This window comes from Spea bombifrons, chromosome 11 (assembly GCF_027358695.1).
Source record: "Spea bombifrons isolate aSpeBom1 chromosome 11, aSpeBom1.2.pri, whole genome shotgun sequence".
NCBI lineage: Eukaryota > Metazoa > Chordata > Amphibia > Anura > Pelobatidae > Spea > Spea bombifrons.
The window spans coordinates 20130894-20152689 of NC_071097.1; the positions used below are offsets into that span (position 1 = coordinate 20130894).

General features: G+C 41.7%; 1 protein-coding gene across 1 annotated transcript; it reads right to left on the bottom strand.

Moving 5' to 3' along the window:
- Positions 1–1234: 1234 nt before the first annotated feature.
- On the bottom strand, positions 1235–21577 carry ZRANB1 (zinc finger RANBP2-type containing 1). Its single transcript, XM_053450437.1, has 10 exons — positions 21385–21577; positions 8993–9817; positions 7751–7938; positions 7051–7204; positions 6730–6801; positions 6440–6638; positions 5241–5361; positions 3742–3871; positions 2940–3169; positions 1235–2692 (listed from the first exon to the last, which is right to left on the bottom strand). The coding sequence occupies exons 2-10, from the start codon at positions 9774–9776 to the stop codon at positions 2474–2476; spliced, it is 2097 nt and encodes a 698-aa protein (XP_053306412.1). The 5' UTR covers positions 9777–9817; positions 21385–21577; the 3' UTR covers positions 1235–2473.
- Positions 21578–21796: the final 219 nt, after the last annotated feature.

Genomic DNA, 21796 nt, shown 5'->3' on the forward strand with positions numbered 1-21796 from the left:
TGAATTATAACAAAGTATAGCAGCTCTTGTATATAAATGGAGGTGACCGCGTGCGAGTTAACAGTCATGTGCTCAGTGTGTCTCATCCTGCGTTTGCGCGTGTTACCGATAACAGATCATTTCAGGCTCAACAGAAATTACATTTACACCCATCAGGAGTCTGAACACTTCTACAGCATTCTGGCACCAATATCTTTTCCCACTATCTTGCAGCACTACCCATCTTATACCACAGTTACAGATAAATGTAGACCTCTAAAGACTCATATACAGACATATACACTTTGTTTTAGACAACCCTGGTACCAGGACATCACTGGTTTCCGATGTGTTAAGAAAGTGTCAGTAATTATAGCAAAACCACAAGGACAAAAAAAAAATATGTTACAGGTAAATTGTAGTCAAACTATTGCTCAAAGAAGAACAGTTTTTGTACAAGGACTCCCTTATTTGAGTTTATGCCTGTGTTAAGTGACACTGCTAACTCTTTGTACCACATCTAATAGCTAATGAGTATTATCTTCCCTCTGCAGACTCCTGACTGGTGTCCATATGCCAGCAATCCAGCCATCAGAGCACAAATAACCGCAAAGGAAACTTCCACATTCCATACAAGAGCCCCAACTCAACCGCCCAGCATTCAACACACCGTGCTATTCATGGTACCGGCAGCTTGCTTCCCCCAACACTCGCCAAGAAAAAGGCATTAAACTGGGCACACAGATGCTGCACCTTGGAGAAAAAGACCAGAGAGAAACCAAACTTGTCTAGATGTTGAGATATCATGTTTGACACAACTAAAACTAGGGGGGGGGTTATTCTTTGTGTTTTCAACAGAGCAGTGAGATCACTCAGCCAGAATAACATTTGATGTCTCCCCTAACAAGCTGTCCTTCTTGCTTCGGAAAGAGTGGATGGACAATACTGGGACATTTGCATGACTGTTCTTCAAGTGGATGGAAACTTCAACCATGACACCTACTGTTCCTTTACCCATGAGATGTGTTGGTCCCTTGTTTGTTCATCTCATACAGCTCAGGAAAATCTGATTAGGTACAAAATAACTATTTTGTATCAATTAACTATCCTTTTTTTAACTTGTAAATTTTACCTGTTACATGATCTATGTAGAATGCCTATAGTCTTGCACTTGTCCTTGTTTTGTGTTCTAAACTGGGTTTTATTTTGTGAAATGGACAATTGATCTGGGTGTGGAAAAGACTGTTTCAGACACTTTGAAGTGAAATATATTATAATTAAAACAAAACAAAAAAATAAGTGGCGTTGTTACAAATCTAGCCCCTGACTTCTGCATCTTTAGTGTTGCTGCATTACAGATGTAAACATTTCCTTTACTGCAAAAAAATAAACCTAACAAATGAAAATGAAGGGGTACAATGACCACATTAGCATCTTCCCAAGAGTCAAAAAGAAAAGTTATATAATGAGAATCTCTCATTTTCACATCCATAGTCCCATCCAAGCAGTGACAAGCTAGCATGGGGCACGCGGTACATTTTTGTAAAGTACACAATTCAACAGAACTAAATGCAAAGTGACACAAACAGCATTGCAAAAGGAGGTGGTTTCACAGCAAGAATATGTATTTGTGTCACATTCGCAATCAAGCCCAATCCGGCAAACTGCACACAATTGCTTTAAACCTAATTCCTGCATATTAAAGGGTGAGTTCAGGGAACAAGTGTTCCTGAACAAATAACATTTTCTGAAAAGGGGGGGGGGGGACAAAAAAAATAAAAATAAAGCAAAAAATACAACATGGGGAGTAAACAGATACAAGATTTCTTTACATTGCGGGAAGGTGGTGGTAGAAATTAAAACAAGATTTTTTTTTTTTTTGTTAGACCAATACCAATACTGCTTGTATGAAAAGGAAAAAAAACCCAAAACATGACTCTAGCAGGCCTGTATTTACATTTTGGCCTTTAGTGCATTAAATTATAAAATTAAAGTATTAACCCCTTTATTGCTTGAGACATTGACTGGGCTTTTTTTGTGGCTATGCAATATTCAGCCCTAAAGTCATCTAGAAATACCAGGGTTAAATGTGTAGGCATTTAAAAAGGTGAAGAAAAAAAACCTGCTCATTAGCTATGAAATAGTAAAAATAAAAAAAAGTGTCAGGAACTAGGAATAAAACAGAAAGTGACCACCCATTTCTTGGTATGGCCTGGTTACAGGATATTTTTCTCTCTATTGCAGAACATGCATTATATGCCAAGATTTACAACCCAGAATAGAAGGGGTGGGAAAGGAGAAGAAAAATCCCAAACTGTTTAGTCTCAATAATATTTTTTTCATTAGAGCTACAAGTGCTGCTTCCTCGGGGATTGGATGCTCTGGAGCATCGTTCCTCACAGTAGGTCCCAGACAGGCGAGGAAGGGTTCCTTGCACTCAGGTGCCAGCTGTGACACAGCACACCCTGTTCCGACTGTATGCATGAGCCATTTCTCACTCATCCTCGTCTTCTTCATCTTCTTCGCCATCTGATAATGCCGTACACGGGCGTATCTGGCGATAACCATCCAACCACTTTTCCATCATCTGAGTCACCAGTGGGTGATTGCGACGGCGGGAACTCTTTTGCATGGCTACCAAGACACCACCCTCTGTCACACAACAGTCCAACCACTCACGCAGGAGCTTCTCCTGCTGGTCCTCATTGCCAAGCTACAAAGTCACCCAAGGGAAGAAAGGAAGAGAGAGTCAGGTAAATGGCTCACAAAGAATATTTTTCTCACAGGTGGACAATGTTTTTGTAGTAGTAACTAGGAGTAGACAACTAAATATTTGGGTCTTTCCACATACTTTTTCACACAATGTGCAGAGCAAAGGGAGGCAGGGCAAGAGGGGCTTGTTACTTAAAATCCTGATCCATTAAAGCATTATTAAGAAAAAGGTGACTTCAATGTCTTACCTCTTGTGCAGACAGAAAATGAATATGCAGAAGCTTCCTTTCGCTGTCTACCAGTGGCAGAAAGGTAACTGTAACATCATCATCTGTATTCAGATTTGCACCAGCACCACGATTGTCATAGCCATCATTCTCCATGGCTACTAGAGCGGAGAAATGGCCCCTAGTATAGCCCAAGGCTATGGGACTTTTCCAGCAGAAACTTTGCTCCCACAGCAGAGGCAGGTACACTCCTATGAAAGATGAAGAATCATAAATGTCCAACACAAACGTTCAAAACAGGACCTAGAAAGACCTAAGTTACACATTGGGGAGAAGTCTGTCGGAAAATAAAGCACATGCTATATTCATTATGGAAACAGCCTTTAATTCAAAGCACGGTTAAGCCATCAGATATCTCTTGAACCATTTAATTACAAAGTGCTTTAATTCTCAGACTTTAACCAATGGTCGCTTGACTGAAAAACAGTTGTAGGCCGACAGAATCTAATGAGCTAACTGTTGCGTACTTTTTGTACAGTGTAATACAAGTACACATTTCTAAGAACAACCATTTCTGCTAGTTTCCATTTGTCATTTACACAAGATGCAGCTCAACAATATCTGAAGTGCTATCTATTGCCTACTTTAGTGTAAAATTACTTTTACTAAACTCATTATCACGCAGTAGGCAACAGTTCTTTTCATAAAAGCACAAAAAAGCTTCAAACAACCTTTTCCTGATATATATACACATATACATATACATACACACATATACATACACATATACATACACACACACACACCAACAGATGAAATATACCTTGAAAACGAGTGTAGCCCAGTGTCTCCCCACGGAAGCTCTTGTAATATTTCACTCCATATACTATTATTGGTCTTCTAAGAATGTGCGCGAGGACAAAAATGTGTGTTTGTTCCAAGCTTGCCCCTGGCTACAAAATAAATACATACATTGTAAAATGGCTATGTACATTCATTAAAGCCTTTTGTTAGCTCGTTAAAACAACCTGCAGTACTGAACTATTGAACCAACCCTAAAGTAGTTCTCATACGCATCCCCTAACTGCCCTGTACCGTGTATTTGAAAGGGCACGGTCTAAAAATAAAGTGTGCAGGAGTAGATTTAAAGCTTTAGGTGGGAAAGTCACAAAAAGGAAAAGACGTATTATACCTTTAAAACATAAGAGCAAAACTGGAGAATAGACAAGTATTTAGCAGAATAGTTTCCCTAGAAATATATATATATGGCATAAAAAATTCCAAACAGCAATCTGATCTCTCTGCTTGTATTTGTACATTCTGTTACACTGACAGTTTACACATTTCTGTGGTGCTCATTTACTGTACCCACAGAAAAATTATTTTCAGGAATAATATATATATATATATATATATATATATATTTTTAACATACCATTGAAAACTAGACACTCCAGGGTATTTCAAACACTAATATTTTAACTCTTTCCATGCACTAATTCTACTACCAGCCTTTGTCAAAGTTTCTGGTAGTAGTTTCTTGTGTTCCCCCCCCCCCACACACACACACTGTACTTCAGGTATGAATTTACAGCTCCCAGTATATGTCGCTGTCAAAACAGCAACATCTCCCGAGTACCGCAATACCACCCATGTATGGGTTTGTTGGGTTGTGTGGGGGTTATAAGGCCATATTTGGCAAGTGTGCATTTTTTCTAATTTGGAATTTTGACATCTGGTCATCCTGCCCCCAGGATCTTTGAAGCCAGCCAAATCATAAAATCATATATCAATATTTTTGAAAACCAGACACCTTAGGGTATTTCACATTACTCTTTCCATGGACTAATTTTACAACCAGCATTTGTCAAAGTTTGTGGTAGTAATTTTTTCACACACATAGTACATCAAGTATAAATCTATAGCTCCTGGTATTTGTCACTGCCAAACACCCCAACATGTGCTCAGTAATACATAATTACTGCTACAACATAGCTACTACCTTTTTTTCACCCTTCCTTTTGTTTGTTACCCGTTACTTGTACTACTCCCTTAGATGTCAAGCTCAAAGTCAGGGTTCTCAACATCACCTGTGTCTTTATGTATACATATATATTTGTTATCTATGCATTACCTGCCCCACTTAAATTGTACAGCGCCGTGTAAATTTGTTGGCACCTAATAAATAAAAGGTAATGTTATGGGTTTTATGCCACTTAAAAGGATGAAGTAAGAATGCAAATCTGTGGGCTCTGCCATGTTTAGTGTAAATTATTTTTGTTCAAATTAGCCAGCAGAAAACACAAGACACCTCATTCTTACCTGGCTGGCCAATGACAGAATGAAAGCCCAATCTTCCTGCCACTGTTCCTCTCGTAGAGAGAAGTGTAACCCAAAACTCTGAGAATACCAAGACTCCCACTCCTTCCAACGGCTGTAAAACCTGTTACAATCCCAGAGGGTACAAAAAAAAAAAGGAAGAAGGAGAAAAGGGTGAGGGCATCTGCGTGAGAACAAATGTAACTGCAGTATATTTCACAAAATAATAAAAATACTACACGCATACCCCGTTTTACAGGACCTTCACTTTAACACCACAACCATTCCCGCTTACAACGCTCGCTTTGGGAGAAAGAGCACATAGCAGCATGACGTCAGTACGCCTGTTTGTCTTTTGTACATCTTTTGATTGTTTCACATTTTGTGATGGAAATTACCCGATGATTCCTGCGCAGTACATTCATTGATAAGTGAAAAACGGTAGTGCTTTACTTTAAGTACATTTTACATACATGGTCTGGACCCCATTGTGTAAGTTAATGTAGGATATGGCTGTAATTGCTGTCACGTGCGCGTTAATTATATCCTGATCAGAGTAAAAAACGTACATGCAGTTGAAAACACTCATTTACAGTATGTAAGCGCTTTATTAAAAAATAACTGCTTGCAGATGCCAAATCGGAAGGGTGATATCACAATTCCAGTACAGGCATTAGGGTATATGTCATGCCCATACATGCCTTTTCTCCTGTTCCTCGCCATATGTGTGCTGCCATCTAGTGGTAAATGTGTGTGTCACAGCCATTCATTTTTTTACAGCGCTTAATACAGTACAGATTTTTTTTTTCTATAATTGAAGTTGGGGGTGTGTCATGTCTTAGTAATTCATTGGCATTGCTTAACAAGTCCTGATTTTCTATGGCAGAAAGTCAGCAGGAAATTTTTGGGCTGCCACTTCTGGACAAAAGAAAAGGCAAGAAAAATAAGTCTTCTCTCCACAACCTGCCATTCAAAAGATGGAATCCATCAACACATTCAGATGAAGGGGCAGCCACAAGGACAGAGGCTTTTGATTTTCAAATTGATATCCTTGATGCAGTCTCCAATCCATCCACTCAAAACCTAGCATACAAACATTCAGACTATGAGAGCAAATACTCCATTTAAAAATATAAAAATAAAGTGCACGTTCATGATGTATAGGCCCAAAAGCCAGGGCAGGCGGTTCCTACTGCACTCACCAGTGGGAGCAGTCATGAAGGCTATCATGCAGAGCCTTTCTTAGCACAGAGTCTTTGTCATAGATGCCCCATGTTGCTTGTAGTACCGAATCCAGCAGGCAGTCACCTGCAGTGCGGTTCCAAAGTGCATAAAGTCTGCTGTCTAGACGGGTCCCTAGCTCCAGCGACCAGTTAATGATAGGAGATTCCTCCTCTAATTCTAGATTTGAGGAAGAGCAAAAGTACCTTTAGTGTTTTTAGCAAATCAACTATGAAGACCAACCAATGACACTTAGTAAATGCGTGATCACCTTTCTGCACGTCCCTGTCCAGAACTTCATCGAACAGCTTCTCCTGCACTGTAGGAGGCAAATCCTCAATATCTGCACAGAAATGAATTGATTGTCATTAGCTTGCAGGGCAAACAATTGCTTACATGCAGAATGCTTTGGAAAAGGTGCAGCCAAAAATTACGATGAGAGATGCTGCTTCAGGGGACCGAAATGGCCAGAGGGAAGGGGATTCACAAACAAAATAAATACATAAAATGAGGTTGACTTCCTTGAAAAACAAAAAATCTTAAGCAACCTTAAACCGAGCACACATTCCATCAACACACAATGAACATATACCTGCAGGTAATGTGAACGTTACCAGGTCAGTCAGGAAATAACAGGCAAAATCACCCTTCCTCTGGTGCATGGAAGCTGCAATCTCCCGTCTAATTTGCTCAGTAAGCTCCGGACACACCATTGCTGGGATGCATTTAGCCGCATGCTGAGACACCTGACGAGACACAAAGAAAAAAAATACTACTGTCTGAGGCCAATATACAGCAACATAGGATATCACAGACGACTGCTCTGACGTCTAACTGGCTTAACGCTAAAGCCCGTACATGAATTCCAGGACGCATATAAAACCTATTCGATGCGAAACCAAAACGAAGGTCAAGTCTACCAGTCGGGGTTTACAGCGTTTTAAAGTCCTACTTTATTATCTGTTCCTCTGGAAAACCCAAACAGCTGTCTAGCGCTTGCTTCACAAAAGGGCGGCATTGCAATGCCAAGGCTTTTTTCCCCCCTAATTCTTTTAAGTTTTGTTGCCAGAAATGTCCTGAACAAACCTTCTGTGGAGCAGAGCATCCTATGACATCAGCTCTGGGGTGTACAGAATTAATCAAACCAAAGTCTTTCCCCGGTACTTGTGCCATCATGCTGCTGCAGGCCAAAAGGGGTACTAACGTTTCAAGAGTTTGGAATCGCAGTCGCTTGCGATGGGCGGCATGAGTATTTTCAGATTACTGCAGATGTGACCGGTACAAAGTCTCACCTCCGTAAGAAGAATAGCAAGCATGTCCTGCCTCTGGAAGCGAATAGACAGGTGCACGAGCGTGTAACCCACATCAAAGGCCGACGGGCGATTCAAAAGACGAACTTCATCAGCAGAAAGCTGCCGTGCAATATCTCCCCCAGAGGACTTAAACGCTTCCACTGCCGAGAGATCGCCCTCCACGACCCCTGTAAGACACGATGCACATGTGAATCAGAAAACAAATACTGATGTGATACAGACCATCAGAATTCCCTGAGAATGGGAATGCTACCGGACGGGTGTGCGAGATGAAGATGGGGTAAGAATACTCCCTGCTTTCAGAAGAGGCAGCCGGGTACAATTCAATTATATCAGAAGAAGTTACTGCAAAAACATTCTAACTAAAGGCAAAAAAAAAAAAAAAAAAAAAAAGAAAAACCTAAAAATAAACAAAGTGGCGCCTGCAAGCTCTTTTCACTGGATACGCAGAAGTCAGTGAGTCATCAGGCTATTTATAGAAGCCAGAGAGACTGTATTCAGCACAACACACACTTTCCTCTTGTTATGCTTTAAGACTTGACAAACGTACATTGTTTTTTTAACCAAAGGCATAATTGTTCTAAGCATATCAGCGCCCTTTGCAGGCTTTCCGTTAGGGATGACATAACACTGGCTACAAACCGTTCTTTGCTAGGCCGTGAACAGGTGTACGAGTGGGAAGAAAGTGAAACCAGACCGAAGGGATGATTCCCCATCAGCATACGCCTACTACAGACATTTCCCTAAACACAATGATTCACAAGCTGGAGACACAAAGTGAAACGTTTTACAAAACTAAACGCAGCGCTATGAAAAATAAAAAGTGTTTGCAATGTGTGACGGCACGGCCGTTTAAACCCATTCACAGCCTACTATGTCAAACCATCAACCCCAATGGGGGGGGGGGGTGTGGAATATTCTTGCATTGGGTTTCGTGTACAGATCTCCAGATAGGGTCACCTGATGTGCCAGGAGTACCGTAAACTCTCACATTGTCATAAGCGGAGCACAATCTCACTCCATAGCTCTTTAAAGGAGATCCCTGAAGTTCTCCTGAAGCAATATGAAGCAGAACAGCAAAAACAATGAGAAAATCCGGATAGCTGCAAAACCTGCAGCCTAAATATTGTGATTAAGAAAGCAAGAAAAAACAAATAACCTGGATGTATAAAAACAAAAAGGTTATTTTTAGGTTTCTAAAGAAAGAACTGAATCACTTACCCACACATGCATTCAAAAAGAGCCAGTCTGATTTCCTCATCCGGTTCTTTATTTGCTTCAGCTTTTTGAGGTCCAGCTCATCCTTGCTGCCCATTGCCCCAGCCAGCTCGATCCTCTGGAATTCCATCTCAGAATCTCTCTTTGACATAGGTGGAGAACGTCTTTGGCTGTTACTACTGCTGCAGCCACCTCTCCATCGAGCACGGTCTTGCTCATTAATGATAGAGGAGGCTTCGTCTGCATCAGCCAGCTCAATAGCGTCCATGTTGTTGGGGGTAGGGTGGTCGCACACCACGCATTTCTTTGCTTTGGCACAGTTCTCGTAAGTGCAAACAGAGCACGTCCAATGCTGACCCCTAATATTCAGTTTATTTCGGTCATTATATTCTTCACATGGGTCAATAGGGCTGGGAATGGACCGTATACCAGATCCAGATGATTGAGGAGACTCTGTGGGACTACGTGTCCTACGCTGGGACAAACACTGTGTGCATCGGATGGCTCGTGGCCAGTTCAGATATGTGCACATGTGACAAGACCACTTCGAGCTATTTTCCATGCTATAAGACTTTACACGTGGTCTTGCACTTGAATCGGGGCAAATTAAAGGACTTCCACCTCCTCTTTCCATGGTAGTAACATCAGGGGTGCTGCTTTTGAATGGTTCCTCTGTAATTATGGCAGCACTGGGTCTTTGGGCACGACACATGGTGCACTTGATAGCAGATGGCCAATTCTCATAAGTACAATACTCACAAGCCCATTTTATGCCATAATCCGTCATCGTGGCACTTCCAAGATAGGCTGGTTCTGTCTATCAGGAAGCTGAAACAAAATGTGACAAAAGAAGTTAAAGTGAAGCCAGCGAAGACTGAATGCAAAAGAAGAAGAAAACAAAATTGATGGGATGCATAGTGCTGGCGGGGAGTTCAATAACATGAACCCCATTATAAAACAGAAACCTGCAACCACCAGAAGTTAATGAACATGTAGCTTTCACACGCATCACCTAACATATTGCTTCACAGATGCAAAAACAACCTCCCATTGCATAAGCTTACATCATAGATGCAAATACACAAAGCACTGCTGTTAACGTGTAATTAAACATGTTTATTATTATGTATGTATGTATGTTACAGATACCCTTCCTGATAGGCTGGTCAAAATACTTTGACTGAATGGGTTAAGCAAAGCTGAAAAACACACTCCTGATGAAGACTAAATAACTCATCTGACAAGAAGCACAACCCAAACACTTGAAGAACAAACCCTCTCTGCCAGCGCTGAATAAATCACACAAGTGTCACATTCCTGCGTATAACGGCTCTACCCGGCACATACAGGAAAAGAACACTCCAGCTGTAGCAAGTTGTGGAAACAATGCAAAATATCGGATCGGTGACAGACGAGACCTCGGAATGCATGGAATTCTTAGCCAAAAGGGCCCTTAGAGGCATTTAATATAGACCGCCAATGGTGAAACAAGTTTAATGCTAAGACTTGTTCTATGATGTCATACACAAACATTAACAGTGTTTACATTCAACTAACTGCTATTAATGCTTTTTCCACAGCTGTTGGGCCTTAAGGACAATGCATTGTGAGCCAGCACATGTATGGGCTTTGTCATTAAGGGGTTAAAGGGGAAGCCTCATGGAAAAACATTTTCTTTCAAAATTAAACAGTGTTGTACACAGAAAAAAATATAGTTTAGCATCACATAAAAATAGGTTTCATTTCATTCTAATGGCAGCCTCCAGGTCCACAGAGGACGTCATTGTTGTCAGTCGTGATAGTTTTGGGTGACTTTCCCTGCTGAAACACTACACTGAGCTTATTCTTTAAGTCAAGCTGTTTGTTTAGTAGATTGGGCTAAAATAACTAGAACTTAACATAATAAACAAATTACTCCTTAAATAAAGGGCATATTTGGTTATGAACTATTATGCAGAATTACAAATCCTCTTCCGGCGTGGTTAGAACGTAGAGGTTTTTCTAAACACAACATTCAAAGTTTGTGAACAAATAAAACCGTAAAGAAAATGTAATAAAAATTGTACCCTGAAAGGAAAGTGATTAAATATCTACACTGGAGATTGGGATGCAAAGATATAATCCTGGGTAGTGTGCAGCTGTGTTACAGTGGGAAAAAAATAAAGTGTATTTTGACCATACTGTTATTAATTGATGGCTCTGCAGGCAGTAGGGGAGACAAAGTTAGTGTACATCCAGAGTACTCTTAAGTAAAGAATACGGTTTTAAGGTTCCCCCGCTATGGAAAGCAAGGGGCTATCATACAGATGTTGAGTTAGGCTTATTTTAAAAGCACATGGATGCTAGTACTTGTCATGAGACTTTACAGAAGGGGGTCTGTTACCATGCATAGTTCTAGCCGCGATGGCGTTCCAATGCAAATCACAGACGCCCTCATACCCGCTGAACAAGTCCACTAAATAAAAGATGGCCTTTTCAGCACAGAAGTTCTGGAGCTGCATTGTGGGAGCCCAGGAATGCGTCCCATGATGATTTTATCTTTTGTTGCCAGAAGGCATCTGTACAGTAACTTGCACAGAAAAGAGTTCAAAGCGATACAAAAACAGCCTTGTCCACAGAGTCAGACAAAAGGAAACAATGGTTTCTGAAAGGACGGAGACCATGTAGAGTTCTGCGCGTGTGTTACGGTACAGCAAGCGATGCCATCAACCTAATCGCTAAGGATGTATTCAATAACGCTTATTGCACGCACACTGTAATAAAGCAGGTTAATGATCAAGACTGCTGGCTGCTGAAGGTGCCTGACCTGAGAAACATGGTATAAAGGCAATCTTCATGCAGTTCTGCCTAGAGAAGGCAAGGAAAGTCTTGCCTGACATGTTAGATCACCTTCAAATTATGCTTGCAGAGCGCTCGCCATGACACGGTTTACACTTAGACACGTAAATAACCTCGCTACATGAGTACTTTGAGCCATGTGTATAGTTCTTCCGTTACTTGCATTGCCATCTGTAATACTTAAAGTCCATTCCATGTGGTAATTGACCTCGCTATTTAGTTAATATCCACAACACTGGAATACTTTACACACCCCAACGGTGGGCTCTTCAAGGAGATGAACACAAAACACACATATATTTATATAAAATCCTATGTGGGGAACTAAAAGTAGAAGAATGCTTATGTAAATTAAATGAATTTTTAGACTGTACACCCTTTATTAATCTTGGGAGGGGGGTGATCACCTTGAAGCATCAGTAAAAGTTGCACTTAGTTGCAGAGATGTGGTTTTTGTGGGATGTAAGTGATGGTTTCCCTAGATAGCACAATTTGCCAAACAATCTACGGCTTGGTAGAGCAAGAAATAGATTTTTTTTTTCGCAATACTTTAAAATCTGCAGAATACCTTCGCCCTTAAAGTGACCGTTTAATATCCCTCCAGCATGAATGTTCTTGTGATGTTAAAGAATGAGCAATTTATGCAAGGTGAAGTGAGAGTGAGTGTGAGCAAGAGTGAGAGTGTCCTCCAAAAGGACTCTTCCTGCCAAATGATTGCAATCTATAGACACACACACACACACAGCCAACTCCACTTTCAGCAACAAAATATAGGATTTATGGTTACTCACGATAAAAGTTAAGTGATGACAAGTTTGCCAAGTTTCTGAATGAAGGGTAACTACTGACTTTTTTTTTTTTTTTTTTTTACTTATGATGATTGCAGATACTAGTAGTGTAACATTTTGAGAAGAGTACACTTCCATCTCCTAAATTATTCACAGCGGAACAGAACATAGACTGGGTGTGCAGGTTAGGAGGAAATCCAAGCTTTCTCAGCCCGTACTCTTAAAATACATCTTAATCATTCAAAATCCAAACAGAAGCAGGAAGCCTGTAAGAACCGGACCACGATAATTCCAGGCGCCTCCTGGCAATACTCTAACAGGAAGTCAATCTTTCATTGCTGGGAAAAAGTACTAACTGCAAAGCACCCACAAACCAGTATACATAGAAAACAATGTATCCACACAGTGACATCACTACTCATCACGAGTATGAGCTCATACGGCAGGCATAATTATCGGTTAATGTGAAAAGCTAACATGTCACTCAAATGTGATCTTTTACACGCAGTCACATCAGGGACCCAAACAGTCAACGACCGCCTACAGCAATCCACAATATATAACTAAGGGATGCCCTGCTCCTCTGTGGCAAAGGTGATCTCTCAAATATATGGCAGCGTCATCAAGTATACATGCTGTAGGTGTAATTATATATACACATACACACTTATATATACACACACAGGTACTGGCTGCTTCATACCAATTGCAGCCAACAGAGAGGGTGGCACTCGTGGCAAGTCCTATTAGCAGATGTTAGCATTTAGCAGATAACAGAAACATATAACTGGGTGTCCAATAAAGAATATTCAGCCCACCCAGGCCACCATAAAAGCCTCAAAGCTTTCGGGTTTTCCCATGTATGGGAAAAACATTGAAAAATGATTGTTAATGCAACCAGAGGCCCATCTGTCAAGTAATAATATCTTTGATTCTTTCCAATCAGGATTCAGAAAACATCAAAGCAGTAAAACTGCCCTGGTCGGTGTGCTGAATGACCTCCTGATGGCAAGAGACAAGGGTGATCATTCAATCCTAATTCTTCTAGACCTGTCTGCAGCATTTGACACCATTGATCATAAGATTCGTATTGAGCGACTGCAAGACCTATGCGGGCTGGGAGGCACAATTCTAACATGGTTTAAATCCTTCCTCACAAACAGGTCACCGAGGGTGTAACGTGTGGAGTACCACAAGGATCCATTCTATCTCCCACTCTATTTGCCATATACATGCTGCCACTGGGGGACATCATCAGACAACATGGATCAAGATACCACTGCTATGCAGATGACACGGAGCTCTACCTTTACACCAGGAACTAAAGATCCAACATCTCTTTTCAACAGATGCCTAGCAGATCTCTTAGAATGGATGCAAGATAGCTGGTTAAAGGTAAATCCTGATAAAACAGAAGTCCTGTTGATCAGAGGACAAAGGATAACTGAGCAGATACTAGGAATACTAACCAAACTAGCATAGAACTCGGGGGTTCAGAGCTACTCGGGTCAAGTGAAGCGTGAAATCTCTGAGTACTCCTTGACAGTGGTTTGTCACTTAAACGTCAAATCTCTGCTGCAAAAAAACCCACCTAATCCCACCAGAGGATACTGCCACCCTAATCCATGCATGTGTGACGTCTGGATTATTGCAGTGCACTCTATGTAGGCCTCCCAGAAAAAGGACTTCAAACTGCAGTTGGCTCAGGACGCAGCAGCCAGACTATTAATCAACCCTGCTCATGCCATATTACACCGATTTTACGGTCTCTCCATTGGGTTCCTATCAAATGGAGAATTCACTTTAAGATAGGCGTGTTGTCATTTAAAGCCCTAAAGGACCAGGGACCCCGTTACCTGAAAGAGCTAATAACACCCAACATCCCTGCTCGCCCCCTTCGATCCACACACATCTCTTCTCTCAATACCCAAAGTGCGCACAAAATCCTTCAGATAATTCATTCTTTTTCTCTTGTACCTGTAAAGTGCTTTGAGTCCCACTGGGAGAAAAGCAATATATAAATACTTGTTGTTGTTGTGTTTGTTAAATTCACTAAAAGGAGAGTTGGAAGGAAAATGGTCATTTTAATCCTCCCACTTTACTATTCATTATGAAAAGCCAAACAGCAGCAGGTTTCACCAACTAGAACGGCTGAGCTGGCTTAATGAATAATTTAATGGATGGAGACATCACGTATTTAACTATGCATTATACAAGGCCAGCCAAGCTCTTCCTGCAGCAGAATCTCACCGGGGATGAGCCTTCATAATGTACAGGATCTGAAACAACTCTCCATTTAGTGAACAGACCCCTATGACCTCTAGTTCTAACCGTTCTCCTTGTACTTACCGTATTTGAATTGCTTTATGTATTTATATGAAATATACACAGCTGGCTGCAATGTTCACTACAGCCTTTGAATGATTTAGAAGCCTCTAGATAGTCTTGTAATGCAAAAAAATAAAAATTTAATAAATCCCCCAAAGCGCTTCTCTCTCCCACTTATGCTTCAGCGATACAATGCACCATCCCATCATGAAGCATATTTACCGCCAAGCAGTTAAAGTACTTTGTATTTTCAGTTGAGGATAAGGAATGTAACACCTCCTCATTAGAAGGCATCAACCATGTCACAAGACTGAGTGTCTGGGGGTGTAGTGTGGAGTCTTTTTATTGAAAGCGCATACCCTGTATTGGACCAACGTAGAAAAAGACAAAGAAGCCTTTGCCGCAAATGGGCCATGAATCTCCAAACAAGCAACTCTGTACCATTCAATAATGCCATGCGGTCATGTACGGTATTTACATGTCTTCTCTACCGATTCATTTGTATTAAAGAATAAAACTTGGCTAAAGCTCTGTAACTATGGTGCAACTACAGCCCTTGTGAGGACATTCAGTGGGCCTTAAGGCTTCTTGCGAAGACCGACTGTCCCATCAGCCTCTGCTTGGATGACGTGTCGTTTATACATATTAAAAAAACATTATTTCAATGAGTAATACAGTAGAACGGTGTCCGTTGTAAGAACTCATTAAAAAGGAGGCACACATTCATTGTAACCTTCAGGAAGAATACACAGCAGTATTTACGGCCCAGAGGACCCGCTCAGCTATTCTGCGAGCTCAGGACATGGGTCCGTTAGATGGGCAGAGCTCCATCTGTGGCACAGCTGGCATGAAGCAGCTCAGCTGGAGTTACCTCTGCAGATTTCGCTCAGCTTAGTAGACGGTACAGATTGTTAACTCATCGGTAGCAGCATCAGCAGACCCACACCACAGAGCCAGTAATTAAAGGATCATGGGAGGCAGAGAGTTAAAATCCGCGACGAGAAGAGATTAGCTCCAATGGCATCTGGGCAAAAGAAATTGCCTGAAATCTAGGTCTGTGAGGGATTTATAGGTGCAGTTCCACTTAATGAGGCACTGCATTTTCAAGTTTTTACGGTTTTCTCTTGCCATTTGATCAATTAGTGAAAACCTGTTCATTTAAGTAGGATTTTAGGACAATCCGGATGAAGTGTGAAGGGTCACTGATACAGTGAATGGGTGTTTGTATATGGCTGGTGCAGGGCATATAGGGAGGCTTTATACAAGAGCTAACAACACTGTTACCTTCTACTGGAGACATCCCCGTACCAGGTAACCAGTATTATTAATTTATTGTGAAACGGGTAAACAGGGCTTAACAACCTGGACTCCGTGGACGGACCTGTTCAAACAAGGTCACAAATCTATAACTAATCTTGGCAAGCCCCAGGAGCCAGGTAGCCATGGGTTCTTAACATTTTATAACAAGTTTGTAAGCATCTGGGGCCCATAAAAAGTTAGCCCACAGATACTCATGTATTTTTAAAGTTAAGGGGACACTCCAACATGTGCACTTTAATACATATAAGTCCATGGTCCCTTTAAATTCACTTGTGGGTCAATTCCCCCAAATGCATTTGATTTATGACCCCTTCCCCAGTTAAAGACCCTGAAAGAGGTTCCTTCGGCCGGACGCGTCTCCAGCGCGTGTTTGTTAGACCCGAGTGAGTATGTTTAAAGTGTTTCTATTGATTTCAGATGGGAGCACTTTCTAGTCACTGATTGACATCTTAAGCAGCCAGTCAGCGGGAAGACATTTCAGATCACGGAGGAAGAATATAAAATCAATAAATAATTCTAACAAAACAATGACAACCTTCTGTGTCGTGTTTTAAAAGAATTTTAAAGTATTCACAGTTTTCTTCTACAGCTGGGGTGCCAGGGACACGAGACGGTCTCTTTAAAGTATTTTGTATTGCTCAGATACAAAGATATGCACGTGGCACCCAATACCTTCTTTACTACTCATAGTCCTCTATAAATAGGTTTGTTTTTCTAAATATAGAAGCTACATGTATTTTATACCGGATGGTGCAATCTTTTGACTGTACACATCTACTCTTCAATTTCTGCATATAAATACCACACCAAACATGGTAAAAACTTATTTCACACTAATGTTTTCAATCAAATGGATAGACAAGCAAATATCTATTTTTTCTGTTTGCTTTTAACATGCGTACTGCTTGGCCATTTCTAATCCACGTGTCTACACCCCATTTCTAACGAGTGTAACAAACGTAATTTGCCTAATATATGGACCAAAACGATGGTTATTTAGACAAAGCAATTCTGGTGCAGAGGTGGGCTCGGCAACCAGCTGACCGACAGCTACATAGAAAGATTAATCCTAGTGCAATGGCAGCTTCAGCAACCGGCCGACTGTGACAAAGACTCAACTCTGGCACCAGAATCACTTCATTTTTTACCCCCGTGGTGTAGAACGAGAGGCCTATTGACCGAAGTTTTATGGAGGACGTCATTATTTAGCTGAATTAGCAGAAATGTAAACGGGGCTACTATGCTATCACATGTCTAAGAAGGTCCTAACTTTTTCATGCTAGATTCCATTTTTTATGATGAAGTGGCTCAATGAGACGAGCGTTTGATTCCTGTGTCCGGTGACATGTTGTCCAAAGCTCAGATTCATTTCTGGGAATTCACGAGCAGCCCCCCCCCCAGTTGTCATCTGCTGATCACATGTACCCAAAGCTCCCAAGAACACGTAAAGCATTGCTGACTCCTAAGAAACAAACGAGGACATTTCTGGCGTGTCACATACATTCTAAACAAAAGCTATTGCTTCCAAAAAGCAGACAACAGAATTATTTTCTAATGTTTTATTAGACAGCTAATGCATCAATCAGCTAGACACAGATACCAAGCCAGAAGGTTAAGACCAACAAGTAATCGTTCGGCCCATTTCAACATAAGGGGCGGCTTGTGAAACAAGGCGTAAACAGCAATGGAGAACATGGTGCAGCTTAACACATTAAGTGATAGAGGTCATTCTCACTTACAGGAAAAATAAGTCAACCATAAAAATAACTCTTACAACCCACACGAGCCAAGAAAAGGTCAAACGGAAAGTTTTCTGTGGACCCCATGCGATGGGCTGCGTGAGGTACAAGTTATTCAATGTTTAGCTGGTCTTCCAAAAGACAAAGAGGTAAAAAAACAAACAAAAGAACACATAAGGCCAGTCTGGTCTACTAGACGGCTAACAAATGAGTTGATAAGACACAAGTGTATACAAGGAGCCCTACTCATCTAGCCCATGGAACCCATCTCCAGACACCATACACTGGAGGCTGCCAACATAGAACATCCCTGTATAAATGGTGGTTGGCTGTAACAGGTCACATACAGGTGTACAAAAGCAGGACCTAACACTATAAGTTCCATGGTTACATTTTTCCTTCATGCTTTTAATTAATTCAAACGATTAAAGAAAAATCTTTCATCGCAGCTTCCTCGTGGTGAGTCCCCAGGCAATGACTTAAAGCTCTGGGGCAGATCAGCTTTCTGATAAAGGTAACGGAGAAAAGTAACAAAAAAAAAAAGCAGCAAAAAAGCTACACCAAATTAGAAAAATAAAAGCGAGAAAGAAGAAGCGGGGAGCACCGAGGACCTGGGACGGACTTTTAAACGTGTAAATGTGCTTTAACAGCGTGCGCGACATTCCGCAGACAGACAGAGAGAGAGAGAGGTGTATAAGCGAGAGACGCCGTTACCATGTTTCAAAACAAGTCAAATCCCACAGACAGCAACGGCAAGGGCAACACAAAACAGACTCCTTAACCTTCGGCTCGGTTACTGAATACATTTTTAATCACTAGATCGCTGGTATTTGGTATGCTCTTGAAGAGATCCCTTTGCTGTGCCGGGTAATTGCAAACATGTCAATAGTACGGACGGGTAAAGGCTGAGCAGATCACTGAAGACGAGCGCGAACCCAACGCCTGGCGGAAGAGACCCATCAGCTTTCCTCATCAACAAGGATTTTATCAAGAAACGAGAGCCGCTCTCCACTATTAACGCAATCATCAACCAGTGTATTCCTGACATCTCATCTCGGTTATACCGCAAACATATACATTAAATTAACATCCACACAACCCTACACAGGTTAAAACAAATTAAGTGTAAAACGTTAGTGATCGAGGGCCCCACACGGGTGCGAAGTGACCTCGGGGAATGCTGCGATTTGTGGAACACAAATCCATAACCAACACAGCCATTAGATCAAAAAATAAATAAAAATAAATCCATCATGGTTTAGACTTTCTAATGCAGTAAAAAAAAATAACGCGTTATACATAAAAATGAAACATTGAGGAACAAAATGTAAACGTTTATCATATAAAACAATAATAAATATAGTAGGTATAGAGGGGAGTGCGATAAAGCGGGATGACTGGTCTGCACAAGACTAAGAATTATATGAATATATGGGATTTAGGGCACTACAGGAATTTCCAATAAACTACTGACAAGATCGGCAAACGACTAGGAATTATATGAAAATGCCGCATGTCATAACAGTAAATTCGAATACGCTACTAATCGCCATAAAATAAATACAAATTGCACAAAAGTGACATTTGGATTATAGACCATGCACAGCTATGGCAGGATAGACAATGATGTGAACAATTTAGAAACAAATACAGTAAAGCTTGTTTGGCACATGTAGTAAAAGCCCCAGAAGCTATAGCTACCTGCTCCTGGGATTTAACCCACCGGAGTCATTCCCACGCCATTCAACATATGAGATCATACAATAACGCCACAATTCCACTGCACCGACCACAACACACACACGTCATGAAATACTTATCCCAGCAACGCGAGGACTAACTACTTAAGAATGTTTATTGGCAGCAATTAAAAAAAAAAAATTAGATGACTTCCATCTCGCAGCTATTGTACGGATCAAGATAAACGGCCATGCGTACGGCAACATGACACAGACAGGTGATGGGGGTCACAACGTCCAACGGGGTCTCATTCCCTCGAGCAACAGTCAGACCGGGTGGAAACTACCCAACAAACTGTTGACAACAGCCCATCCCCCTACAGCAACAATAGGTTGTCAACAGACAGGCAGTGACAGCAGATGCGTCAAAAGTCATGTTCTTCGGACTGCTTTTTAATGCTAATTGGGAGAGTTTTCCATAGATAATTACATGACGTCCCGGCTCTCATACACCAAATACAGAATACACGCGGGTTATCAGGTTAGCGATGCCGGCTGCCAACATTTATTTTCACATGAAAGCGGAATTTAGATAAAGGCTTCAAAAAGGCCCGATAAAACCCAAACCTATATTATATGCGACATTTGTCAACAGTTTGAATTCCTTACAAAAAGGAGGTTTATCAGCATAATAAAAGCGATACATGCTGCAGGGTTGGACATTTTTCTACAAAAGCTATGAGTCAGGCGAATAACCAGCTTCATATTTTTCTCAGGAGTCAAGAAGGAAAACAGATCATCATAACTTGTCACAAATGTAGGCTTCTGGGCCTCCTTGGGTTTATTCACTAAAATAGTAGCTCTATTACAGTAAGCACTGCGCCGGCCCTGTATACTATATGGTTAAATCAGTGAGAAGCCTCTTAGATATTGAATTAATCATTATACAGGGCCAGCTCTGCCCTTCACGCTGGGGAAAAAAAACTTGCTAGTGGTGGCCCCTGATAATGAACAGAGAAGCGAGAGGATTCAAACTCTCCATTTAGCGAATAAAGCCCCTTGGATCTAGCCAGCTCTGGTTACCGGAGAAATAATTCTACTTTAAATCAGAGGTGTCACTATAAAGGCGACACTAATCCAGATCCACCCCCCGCCAGCCCGCCCGCACTGACAGCCTCAGAGAGGGAGGAGGATGGAGCTGCCAATCAATTACAGCAGGTGAACCCGGTTCTATCTATGCATCCGGATCACAGAGGGTTAATCTCATTTCCAATCGCTGACAGAGAGCAGAAGCTATGAGAAGAGTCGGCAGCCCGATTACGCAGGGATATCGTGCCCTTTGACCCCACACATCACCCCCTTACTCCGCATTGTTATCAAAGGTGTTGCCGGAAAGTGAGAAAGTTAATGAATTATGTCCTCCATACTAGATTTATCTGTATAACGTGATGCACCGACAGCGCGAATCACGCCAACCCAATAACAAATGACGGGAGACCTGTGCTGCGCGAGGTAATCCTGGGCCAAGGAGCTTGCAATCTAAAGGGTGACACACGTATAAAAGCCGTGTGTATTGCTACTGGTGCAGTGAGGCCTACGATTCGCAGCCAGTGATAAAGCGCTCATGTTTTTTTCCTGAGGGAGTCTATCGAGTTTATATCGGAACTGTCAGATGTCTATCGCGATAAGCTCAGAGGTCTCACCTGGCTTTATCCCTTTGCCGGCCTCCCTCCCCCACACACATCCCTCCCGGGACCGGACTCCTCGGTATCGCTCGTCCGGTCCCTCCTGTTCTTTCCCACTCCGGTATTCTCCAGCTCGGCTCGGTCCGGTTCTTCCTGTAATGGCGGCTCCGGAGACCGAAGCAAAATAAAGCAGACGGGAACTGAGTGATGTCACACTGCACCCGTAGCTTGGCGAGCCACGTGATAGGCTGTGCAGAGGCGAGTCAATAGCCAATAGGAGTCGGTGTCTTAAGCAGCTGGGCAGGTGACGTCATAGAAGCAGCAAGAGAGTAAACCATAACAATAACATCATAAAGAGCCATAGTACGCCAAAGCACACTGCAGACAAATTATCCTCCCAGGAACGGCTAGTGCAAGGCGGACACACCAG

Coding starts and splice junctions, on each gene's coding strand:
- ZRANB1 (XM_053450437.1), bottom strand. CDS start 9,776: ATGACGGATTATGGCATAAAATGGGCTTGTGAGTATTGTACTTATGAG. Junction 6,802..7,050: donor AACGTTCACATTACCTGCAG/GTATATGTTCAT, acceptor ATTTCTGTGCAG/ATATTGAGGATTTGCCTCCT. Junction 2,693..2,939: donor ATTTTCTGTCTGCACAAGAG/GTAAGACATTGA, acceptor GTGACTTTGTAG/CTTGGCAATGAGGACCAGCA.